Source organism: Tenebrio molitor, chromosome 1, assembly GCF_963966145.1.
Source record: "Tenebrio molitor chromosome 1, icTenMoli1.1, whole genome shotgun sequence".
NCBI classification, from domain to species: domain Eukaryota; kingdom Metazoa; phylum Arthropoda; class Insecta; order Coleoptera; family Tenebrionidae; genus Tenebrio; species Tenebrio molitor.
The window spans coordinates 39,169,784-39,182,314 of NC_091046.1; the positions used below are offsets into that span (position 1 = coordinate 39,169,784).

General features: G+C 33.9%; 1 protein-coding gene across 5 annotated transcripts in view; it reads right to left on the reverse strand.

The window, feature by feature from the left end:
* Nucleotides 1–4,912: 4,912 nt before the first annotated feature.
* SPR (Sex peptide receptor) overlaps nt 4,913–12,531 on the reverse strand; it is a 202,008-nt gene continuing 194,389 nt past the window's right edge. For all 5 annotated transcript variants that reach the window (XM_069040836.1, XM_069040848.1, XM_069040842.1 and 2 more), the window contains one exon: nt 4,913–6,063. In XM_069040836.1, coding sequence (XP_068896937.1) covers nt 5,473–6,063 — 591 coding nt within the window. In that variant the 3' untranslated portion in view covers nt 4,913–5,472. The remainder of the gene's footprint in view (nt 6,064–12,531) is intronic.

Sequence of the window (12,531 nt, forward strand, 5' to 3'; positions counted from 1 at the left end):
ATGTTCAAATCTGTTACATTATCCAAGTGAGAATAATTATAGTTCGTAAGTATTTTGTTTTAATTTTTCTTTAGTGACAACGTATTTTTCAATTTGACAGTAAGTGTCATCAATTGTTGAACATGAACGAACAACGATAATAGGTATAATATTTTTTTTGTATTTTTGATTTTGTACTCATGAAAAAATAATCCTACGAATACCCCTCGACAGTGAGAATAAATTGAAAAAAATTCTCCAGATTCGCCAGATGGCAATAGCCACTCGAGCCCTCCGGGCTCTCGGACACGTCGATTTTGTTTTAAAAAATGCCATCCTGTGACGTCCAATTTATTTAAATAACGTCATTGGTTTTTGGGCAACGATGTCATCACCAATTTTTTTAAATGACAACCCCCACTTTTTTACCTTTTTTACCTAAAGGATGAATGAAAAAAATGGTATCTTATATACATAACAACTTTTTTGAGAAAATGACAAATTTTACTCCAAAAATTTAATTTAATTTTTAATGTAAAAATTTCAATTGACCTCAAACAAAAACATCTAAGGTTAACAATAAAATTTAACCCAAATGTTGATATTGTCCTCCGCCAACCATTTGGCATTGGCACTCACTGACACTTTGTAGTCTTTGTACTATTGCGGGCAAAAAAACTGGGACATCAAGTTTCTGTCAGTTTTGAAAAATTCGATGTAGTTCAAGCTTTATTGTCATTTTTTTTGACAGTATTCCAGCTGACAGTTTAAAAATTAATTTTATACTCCTATTTTCCATTTCCAAATGCCCTCTTCTTTTGATAAAGGTAGATTTTGATTGGAACTTTGCATTAAATAAATATTCACTACGTGCTTACTAGAGATGAGCGATATTTCACTACCGGTGATTTTATCACCGTGACTCGGAAATCACGAGTAACCACCGTGATCAAATATTCGAAGTAACCGTGATTAGTGGTTTCACTACATATTTTCTTAAATTCTTAAATCGCTGGTTATTATGCAGTTACTTGCTTGTCGTTACCCGACACACAACAAAATAGAAATTGTAACTTTAGCATTTTCCTATTTTTCCTTACAGAATTATGTAACCTGAAATGTTATTACCATCTGGCACTATTACAAAACAAAAGCTATCTTACTGAAAGGTAGCAATTTCTGCCAAGCTAAATCTGGAGTGATAACGTACCTGTTCTGTTCATGATAAGCCGGAGTGTAATAATACATTAATAATTATCTTTTAAATTATAGTTTATAAACTGCTTAAAATAACTGCATCAAATGTGTGTATTAAGTGATTTAGCGATAACGATTTCCTGTAAAAATTAGTCGTGATCAGTGATCACGGTAACTGTTTGAAATCACGGTGACTGAGAAATCACGGTCACCAGGAACGACGTTCTTGAAAAATCACCGCATCGCTCATCTCTAGTGCTTACTTACAATCATTCCCTACAACCAAAGCCTACAACCTACAATACTTAATGGCAACGTCAATCAATTCAAAGTAGGGTTAGAATCAGGTAAGGGTTATTTCACATTAAAAGTCAAGACAATGACGTTGATGTCCCACTTTTTTTGCCCGCGAAGCCCGCCCTAGCGCCCTAGTAACCCGTAACCCCACTTTCGAGTCTTGTCATTTTGACATGTATAATTGAATTTTTTTAATAAACAATTGTCAAAACGTTGTCATGTTGGTATGAGCCAAACAGTGATTTTCATGATAATACGATTAGTCACACTGAGTGTCAACATTTTTTTAATGTAACCGAGCCTGCACCCTGACAAGCGAGCGTTTATTTCAAATTCGAAAAAGATTTCTGCTGATTTCTCATTAAATATGTTTTGAAAATGAATTCGCGGAAGAAAGGTACGGGAAGTGAAGTGAACATAACTTTAACTGTGATTTGGTGTCAAATTGTTATACAGCTGGTCCATATGACTTAGAAGATATACGGCAGAAAACTTGCGCTGAAATAGAGCAAATAAGCCACGACATTATTGAGCACAGTGTACTATGGCGGCCAAAAAGTTTTAGCCGACAATTTCTGTCATTTCGTCGTTTATTAAAATAAATCTTCTTTTTTTTTGTCATTTTCTCAAAATTATTTAAGGTACTATGGCGGACAATAAATTTAGGCCGGCAAATTTCTAACATTTCAAAAAAGTCAATGCAAGCGACCATTTATTGTCATTATGACTGATGTGTCAGTTTGTCAAACTGAAGGTTTTCAAGCTGTTTGGCGTTTCCTTCGCCTTTTTCGTAACTTACAGATCATGACGCACTTGCATAACTGATTTGTAGTAGCACTTCTCTCAAGTTCTCTCTGGTGCACGCTTCTTTTTCCAATTTTAATTTTGATTATCGCTGTCACGATGACAAGAATGACAAAAATCGAAAATGGGGTTAGTTGAACATAATGCCAGCTTCACATTTTAATGTCAACTCAATGACAGGCCGGCTTAAATTTATTGTCCGCCATAGTACCAATTTTTTCCATGCGTCGTTTAGGTACACTTGGTTGCAAAAAAAACGGGAACTGTCAGAATAACATTGACACATTTTTACAATTTTTCCATAGTGTGAACCCTTCTTACGAGAGATAGGTTAGAATTAACGTCAAAATTCATTGACATTTAAAAAAATTATTTGATAGGTATTGTCAAGTATACAATTAATTGACAAATGGACAAAACAAAATTTACATTAGGGAAATTTTCGTTTCCCGTTTTTTTTTGCAACCAACTGTAGTATGTAGTTTAAAAAAATTGGTGATGACGTCACTGCGCAAAAACGAATGACGTCGTTTAAACAAGTTGCACGTCACATGATGGCATTTTTTGAAATAAAATCGACCTGTCCGAGCGATTTTTCGGAAAACGTCACATAATGCTGTTATGAATTTTGTTCCAAACTTTATGTTCATACTGTATGTATTAAATTGTACTGTAAAACCAAAAGAGGTTTTGAACTAAAAACTCTTTCATAGGTACTGTCGTGTTGTACAGACGGTCAGGATCAATCAGTAGGAACAGTATTAGAGAAAGAACACATTATCATTTTGAATGTTTATTGGATGAAACGAAACCGGTTCCTTTTGTCGTTGAAGGGCAACAATAAATACAGGAAAATGCAGTTTACAAAGTATGTTTTCAAAGGAAATAGTTATTTACGGTAGAATTAAATATTATTATCGCACGCACGTGAATATTGTATAGTTGACTCAAGCTGCAAAAAAACACTTTATTTCCCTAAAAGTTCGAATCCCAGGGAGTAATTTCTTGTTACTTACTTTACCAAAGTTAATTAAGTACAAAAGTTCTAATACCTCTCCGGAAAACTACTCTACAAAAATTGAAATCAAATTTACTTATCATTATTTTCAATAATGAATAATTAGTAATTTACGTTATAAGTCCGGTAGGTTACTTGTAACAGTACGAGTTAGACATTATGGACGAGGCGACGTTAGGAGCCGAGTCAAGAATGTCTAAACGAGTACCTGTTACAAGTACTACCGGATGTATATCGTAACGTATTTTATTTCATACTGGAAGTCTCTTGTGCATCATTATTTTATTTCAAAAATTAAAAAATCGCATTATATTGTGAAAATAGCATCACCTCTTTTCCTGTGGCAACGGCGGTTGCTATTGTTTTTTTAGTTCGAATATTTTTTTACTTTTTCACTTTTCAATGTCAGATTTGATGTATAAAAAGAAAACAGTCCGGTAGGTGTTGCTAAGTGACACTTTCCGGCTCTGATACTGTTATAACTCACCTACCGGACTCAAATTGATGATGCAATCGAGCATCTACCGGACAGTATGAAATAAATGAATTTAATTAAGGAGGAAAATCAGTTTAAATTATGTCGGGTCCGAACCCTGATCATCAAATTATTAACATCTGCAATTAATCATACATGATTTAGTGTCGGCAGAACAAACGACAACGTTTAATGATTTTCACTGAAGACTGTTTAACAGAAATTTATGTGAAATAGTTGCATTATTTATTACACCTTAAGGCGTTCTGAACGTGACGAAATCTAAACCTCAGGAACTAATTCAATTTTATACGAAATATTTAAATAGGTTCGAAGTCTTGCTGTTTATTTATTTAATTGGATCACAAACTACGTGACAGTTTGAAAAACACGAACATTTTACTCCCCTTGTTTGTTTACGTATAGATGATTTTCATAAAGGAGAAATTTAAATTCCATATGTGTAATAATAATATTTTTTAATTACGTTTATTCGTAAACAGCAGTTAACATTTCAAATTAATTTGCATTCTATGTGCATGTTGTTATTGAACATCGTTCAGGGAAAAACAACATTGTTTATGAGTTAAGCTCGAAGGAGTGTGTATCTTGAAGGATAAAATTGGTGGATGCGCCGGGTAAATAATTGTCAAACAGAAGAAGTTAAAGTTGATCGTTTCATAAGAAATAAATAAAACTTGCGTGGGACTGGCTAGTGTCCGTTAGGAATACACTTCATTCGCTTCTAGTAAAAATAAATGTAAGTTTCCGAAAGTCGTTCATTAAATTTGATTTACTTCCCAAGTTCGGCAAAAAATCCACAGTGATAAATGAGTAATCTCCGGGCTTGGATACGGAAAAGGAGGAAAATATTTTTTGTTATCAATAAAAATGACAAACTCGTGGAGGGTGGAGGTAATTGATATCTGCATTGTGTACCAATCGAGCGACCGTTTGGAACCCAATTAAATCATCAGCTTTCGTCCAATCTCATCTTTCCTGAAATTCCTGCCGATGTTTATCCAGTCTTCTCCCTTTTCTAATCCTTTCACAGCTTATCACGTTTCGATCGGTTCCCTGCCCGGGGATAATCCAGGTGCCCTTGTGATAAAATCTTAAAACAACAAATAAATAATGTGGGACAGATTTTTATACATTTATTTAACATATGTTAGGGAAGGCAACATCTGTGGATATAAACATTCAACATGTTTCATATTTAGTCTATGCGATTATATTTAACATCCATGATACATTGTTCAGTTCAAGTGTCGCAACTTTTGTAAAAAGTTGCGGCTTCTACTTTAAAAAATTTCAACACTACAATGTCCTTGATTATAGTGTTAAAAATAATGGAAATGTTAATTAATTGTCAAGTACTTTCAAGTTAGGGCTCTTTGTGTTGAAAGTTATTGACAAGTGGTCCAGATAAATATAAAAATGTTAAACAGAAGCTTAACTTAACCTAGAAATATTGAGTAGCACACGTAACATTAAATTATGTACAAATGATAGAGCAACTAGGTCCTTCGGACTGGATTTCACACATAAACTCTCTTTACAGCTCCATAAACAAATATATCGGTACACAACACACAGTACGAATTTGTTACAAAGTATTTAGTTCCCTTACAAATAAAACGAAGTGGTATGAGTCTCTTTAAGCGTAGTCTTTCTGTCAACATTGAGTTACCTTTAAAAATTACAAAACCGTCTCATTGGTACACGTTCTGGGTCCGTTGACTAGGGAGTACCTGGAGGAGCCGTTCCTAGTCGAGACGGCACCTCTTATGAACAACTCCTTAAAAGTCTCCCTGAACTGTCTCGACATGCCGCAGTAGATAGCAAAGTTGATGGGATAACTCAGTATTATAAAAAAATTCGTAAACAAAATCAACGTATTCGCTACATAATAGTCCAAGAATTCTATAAACACGCTCGATAGAATGTGCAACAGAGTAACCACCACTAGAGGAATCTCAACAATCAGGAATACGGTTACAACGACGATCAGCATGAGCGTGGTGCAGTTAGAGTCTCTCAGCTTCTTGCATTCGTTCTTTTGGTTCTTCTTTGATAAGAGTTGCTCTCTTCTTTGTTGCGCCTGTTTCAGTGCTCGAAACAGCAAGATGTTCAAGATGACGAGTGCCACGCACGGGATCAGATGCACGAATAATACCCTGAACATGAAGTAAGTTACGAAGTAGACATTTTCTGTCACGTAGACTTTCACCCAGTGAGCGTGTTCACGCTTGCACACGTGAGTTGTACGGTTGTTCCATAACACGTCCACCTATAAAATAAATAGAGATTTAGTGCAAAATCGGAGCCAGACTGCGGGTTCGTTATAAATGCGGAGTGAAGCCTCAGCTTTCGTTTGAACAAAATGCTTCGGTGCGCTCAGACAAAATAAGAACAAGACAGTCGAACGCTATCGTTCTTTACTGGCGCTTTTGATGAACCACCATCGAATATCGCTTGAGATATTTTTAATTACTTTATTACGAGTGAAATAAGTCTGTATGTCGTTGATAAATGTTAAAAATAATCGATCATGAAAAAACAAATGTAAAATTATTTTATTAAGAGAGGTCTCCATATTTTTCATAAAGATGATTTAAAACAATGAACTTTTGTATCCTTAACTTTAACAGGTGCTAATTTTTCATGTTTTTAAATAATTGTCAAGAATTAAGGTTAAAGCTAAATAAAAATAGAAAATTTATAATTTTTCTGGAATAAAGTTTATTTTCCTTTGGAAAAGTTTTTCTGTACATATTTTATCAATAAACTTTTGACTCCAAGATTCTCTCTTAATAAAGTAGATGCAACCAGCAATGCACTCCCGCATCGATCCCGTCTGACGACTAAATCGAGACAAGCTGTACCATTCAAATTAAATTTTAATTAAAACCAGCCGCCATTGCAAAATTTCCCAAGACAAGTGAAAAAGTCGACTTCAGCACTTCCAGAATCATTAACTGGCAGACAAATCTTAGGGATTATTTCTGACGATTGTGTAGCCCCGCTGATAACAGTCTCGGCCATAAATTTTGCGTGAAAGTGAGCTTTATGGTAAGTCAAAAATGAAGGCGACTAATAAATGTTCTCTAAACATATTTCGCTGTGATTAATGTTTGTTATCAACGACGCACGACTGAAGCTCGCATGCTGAAGTTGTAACAGTCCATATTTTACCAGAGCCAAGGACCTGCCCCTCGTTCCACCCACTGCTGCAGGCAAATTCACCGTTGCAAATCTGATGCAACACGTGCCAGTCGACGACCCCAACTTGGAATTTTTCATCAGCCTGAAACCTATTTAATGTTTTCCACAAGTGCGCCTTTTATTTTTCATTAAAGTTTTATTGTCGAGCCGCTGAAAAAATACCCGGAAACACATTTAAAACAATGAAAGCGTGTTTTATTGCAAGCGAAGGAAATGTACCTGCCACCGTAATCGTTTCTCCGGAAGAAACGTTTTATTCTCAGATGTCTGCTCACAAAGAACAAGACTTCTATGCATTCGGTCAAGTTTAATGGATCGTAAATTCGTCACGTCGTGATGTGATGAAAGTGGACAAAAAATACCAGCGACTCTTTCATAAATTTGTTTTTGTCTTACAATTGTGCCGAAGTTCACTTGATTGTACTCAACTGGAACGTATGAGTTGCTGAATATCAAATTAGGATCTTTGCGACGAATATAAAGCGGCGTAACAGATTTATCGACAACGCGTGATGAATTTTATTATCCAGAACTTTTCTTTGGAAACTGTTAGTTTCTTTGAGAGGGGAGAAACTTGGAAAGAAAAGAGGGATGTGAAACAATATATGACTCTCCTAATATTACCGTTATTCGATCTTCACGCTGAACAGAAGACTAAAGAAACTTTGTGCTTCTGATCAGCAGATCGGAGTGTCTACTCTTACAAAATGTAAAGCTTGTTTGGACGTCAATAATTCTGAAATTTAGTGTTTTGTTATACGTCTTTAACAATTTTGTCCATTTTGCACCAGGTGCTATTTCCAAATTCCAATTCAATGTTTTTTTGTGAGCACAAACGTCTGCTTGAATTTTAGGTTACCTTAGGTTGTTCAGTGACATTTTTGGTGATTTTGGTGATATTTGTAGTGACTTTTTTGTGGTGATTTCAGACTGTTGCAAAGCGATATAAATAAAGTCCATTCACGTTGGATTTTCTCTGCCAAATTGTTGTCACGTTGCAAGCCTGCGCCTCCTTTCCTAGTAAATTTTACATTATCGTGTTTTATTCGTGATAGAGCGATTGAGAGCGATTTGACGTCTTTAATTTTGAATGTTAGTTTGACGTGTGAAATAAAGTCACAGATTTTTTAATAAAATTCTATTCCTGGGTGATTTTACCATGGCGAAAAGAAAAAAGGTTAATTTTAAAATTGCGTTAACCTTCCACAACTGACGTAATGTGACGAAACCCGCAAGCTAATACGGACTCAAGAAAAAATAGCTTCAGTTCGAAAATTAATTAGTCAGAATCCTTTAATATTTAATGTATTGTATGTATTAACATGATTATAATCTATTTACGACCTTTATTGAACAGTTTTAACAATACAACGTTATTTTAAAGGTAATGTGAACATCGAAAAAACTTAAATTAGAAAAAAATCATTAAAAATCAAAATACACCTTTCTTTTGTGGTATGCAAGTAACAATATATTCTTGAAACGTCACAACCACAATCAAAACGTATAAGTGTCTCTGAATAACTGAAATTTTATTGCCAAATTTGTTCCATCATTTAGATGCATTCCTTACTTCCATCGCTTCCAATGAAAGAAACTTCACACAATTTTCTATTGGGTTCATTTTCTATAACTTATTCTGGTTCCTCATCAGTCATCACTGTAGTCATTAAGGGTTTTTTCACTTAATCAACAGCGCAAGCAGAAAAATACAACACCAGTAGGTAGGAGTTAGGTACCTATTGTATGTTCCTAATCCTATCATACCGATTAAGAACTGACACTATTTTTAGTGCAAATGATAACAAAATGGATGTATTATTACCTACTGTTATCCTCTAAAAACAATATTTGAAAAATGACTGTTTCTTTGCTGACAGCGAATAACATAACCTCTACAGTCTACGAATGACTTGGTTACTTTATCAGCCCGTATTGGTGACATACACAGCTAAAGCATTTTTGAAGTAAAAATCACACCGCCATAATATTGAATTATTTGACCTTGACTAGGAAAATCCAACGTGAATGGACTTTAGAGGTATTTTCATATTTGGTGGCGGAAACAAAAGACTGAGAAATGTCACAAAATTGTATTGTCAGTGTCAAATTTCCCATAAACGCCGTAAAAAGGAATGTCTAGGTAAATTTATTGAAAAAATACATTCTAAGGAAACCAATTTTTGTCAGTGCTTCAAAAGGAAAAGTTATTCTCATATAATCAAACCTATTACAAATTATGTCTCTAGTTCGACGATTAATAACTTTCTTATTGCCAATTTGCTGCATTTCCGTCGAAATCACGAACGTCTTTGAGAAATTTGACACTGACAATACAAATTTGTGACATTTCTCAGTCTTTTGTTTCCGCCATCAAATATGAAAATATCTCTAGCTATTTATAGTACGGGGTGAGTCAAATTTTACCGCTCGATTGAAAATATCCACTTTTAATCGATTTAAAATTCTATAGTAAAAAAATATAAAAACGAAAGGGAAGGAAACGGGGCGAAGGCCGACTCTTACCTCGGACGCTAATACTGTTACGTCGCCCAGATCTACGGGAAGGTTTCCTCGGGCTCCGCCTCGTTTCCCGAGAGAATATAAAAGAAACAAAATGCCGTGATGAGGACACAAAAAAAAAATTAACAAAAAAAGAGATACCAGGCGAAGTGTTCGGTTGTTGGCAAGGCTAATGGCCGATTGATAACGAAACTTATGTCAAAAAATTGGTTTACAAAAAAAAAAAACTAACTGAATTTTTATTGAACATGGTTCTGCAGATTAGATGGTATTAGTGGTAGAGGAACTAGAATATTGGCAAAAAAAATAGCAAAAAACATTTAGCAAAACAAATCGAGAAGGGACAAAAGAAATAAAACATTTAGCAGAACAAATCGAGAAGGAACAAAAAGAAATAAAGCAGCCCAAAAGGAATTAAAGGTACGGGTCCGTTCTAGAAAAGGGAGAATTTTCAAATCTCTTGAAACGTCGTATCATAAAAAAGGTGTTCCCAAACAAAATCAATCACATCGCAGAAACTGAAGCCTGTGTAACGGGACGGTCAATAAAGATCAAAATAGATCCTGAATCGGTGTTCAGGTCTCGATATGAAGGATATTTCCAAAGATTTGCAATATTTCATAGAGAGAAGAAATCAACTAGCACATCCTAAAATCAATAATTATAAATTTGTGAATAAGATTCCTTTAATCATCGATTCAAAACATTGGGTGAGTGTTATTGTATTCATCTGGTGATTGATAAAATGTGTAACATTTGGGTTAATGGTGGTATAATTCACATCCCTTTTTACTCTTGGAAGGGTATTTTACTTCTTTATCTTTTACAGATAGGCAATTCACTTGATAATTTTTTTTTCTTACGTTTTGTGTTTCTACATGGGAAAGTAATGTTTAGTCTTCTGTGAAATACCATCTTACTTAAATCAGTGGGGTTGGTGGTGTCTCCCCCTTTTCAACCAATCATTATATTCCTTTAGTTGGTGTTCTCTAGGATGAAACAGAGAAACTACAAATTAAAAGACTGGAACAGTTGATTGAGTAAAGCCCTTGATACTCCCAAGTAAATTACACAACTACAATAAGCAAGGATGTCATTTATATTTTAAGTAACAATTCCACACCAAATGGAAGACAATGGACAATGTAATTTGTACATATGTATAAAAATATAATTATGTTATTAAATAATTAAACGAAGCACCATCGGGCGTATTACGTGTTTAAAAAAATCAATTTAGACAGTACCAACCTTAAGGGTGACCGATACTGGCGAAGTGTTTCAGTTTTGCCACCTTTATAACGCAGCCACTAATACACAGTAGAGTATATAGATAAGTATGGAAACCAAACTGAATTTTTACCTGAAATAATAAGCCCTGAGGCCCTGACCGTTTCCATGCCCTTACCGAAAGGTTCTCGGAGTTTTATGGTTTAATCTGGTTTATCAGACAAACAATAAATACATTTCTTATTTTGTCTAAAAATGTAAGACATAATTTTCTTCTGGAAAATTGTCGAATAATAAAATTATTAATATTATAATAGATTAAAATGGTCCAATAATATGAAGTCCCAAAATTCACGCCCATAAATAAATGTCTTTTTCGCATTAGACACATTAGACGTCGTATGCGAAAAAGACATGTTTTTGCAACGAATTACATACAAGATTTTTTCTAATTCCGTAAAGTATTAGGCAAAAAACAAGAAAAAAGAAATACAGGTTTTAATTTTTTTAATTCACTAATTTATTACTCCTATCATTCTATCACTCTCTATCTACTCCAATTCATTTATTACAAAAGTGATATTTATTGTTACAATTTTGTAGCGATTTTCTTGCTAAATGAGTGATTTTGATCTGCGGTATAGCTGCTATATGTAATGTATATCCAGTTTATTACCTGCGAAGTCGCAGCCAATTATCAACGATTTGAGCAATGGCTTGCGTTTTTTAAAAGTTTCTTTTACATGATGAACTGATGAGATCAATTCAATACTTTGATTGCTTTAGTAAAAGAAAAGAAAGCTTTTCTTGTAATTTTATACTTCTCACTCTTTTTGGCACTAATGCGAAAAAGTGACAGTTAAACGCATTAGTGCGAAAAAGAACGTCATTGTGACATTCAAATGACCACCAAAAAACCACCTATTTTGCAATGGAACTACTGGTCTCGCGAAGGAGTAGATAATTACCAATTCGCGATTTCTTTTTGTGATTTATACATATACCTATCTGCATACTCCACAACGCACAAAACTTTTCATACGATCATACTTTAATTTATAAATCAATATTTCTGTACTTAATTTGTTATACCGGGTGTATTATGAAAAACCTTTGGTGCTATAACTTCCTTATTTTTTATCCGATTTTAATAAATGATACATCAAACAAAATTCGTTTTAGAAACACTATAGCTCGACATGCTATAATTTTTTTTTACATTATATTTTTTGACAGACCGCAGCTAACTTTGTTTTTTTAAGTTGTACTGTATATTTTTTTATTTTTATTCTGATAGATGTTTATCTTCTGAAACACAAACATTAAAATAAAAAATCAAAAATTTTTTTTTAATTAAAAAAAATTGAATTTCCAAAAATCAAGTAACCATAACTTTACTATAGCAAATGTTCGAAATTACCTCCATTCTCTCTAAGGTACATTCGACAGCTTCCACTGACGCCTATTGCGGCGTTTAATAAAAATTTTGGTGGTATTTGTTCTCATACTGCTACGATTCTTGTTACTAAATCATTTCTGTTATCGACGGAGTCAAATAGACATTGTCTAGAATGCACTTTTATTACTGTTTAATGTGACTGCTTGATTAAAAAAAAACGTTATTTTTTAATTTCTTCTTTTTGTTTCTATGCATGAACATGTTGTTTAGATTTTCATATTCTAAATAAAAATCTCTATAAAACTGAGCAAAAAAAGTTAATAAACAGAACTCAAGAACAAATATTGGATCAATTCAAATTGTAGCCCATTTAAAACGATT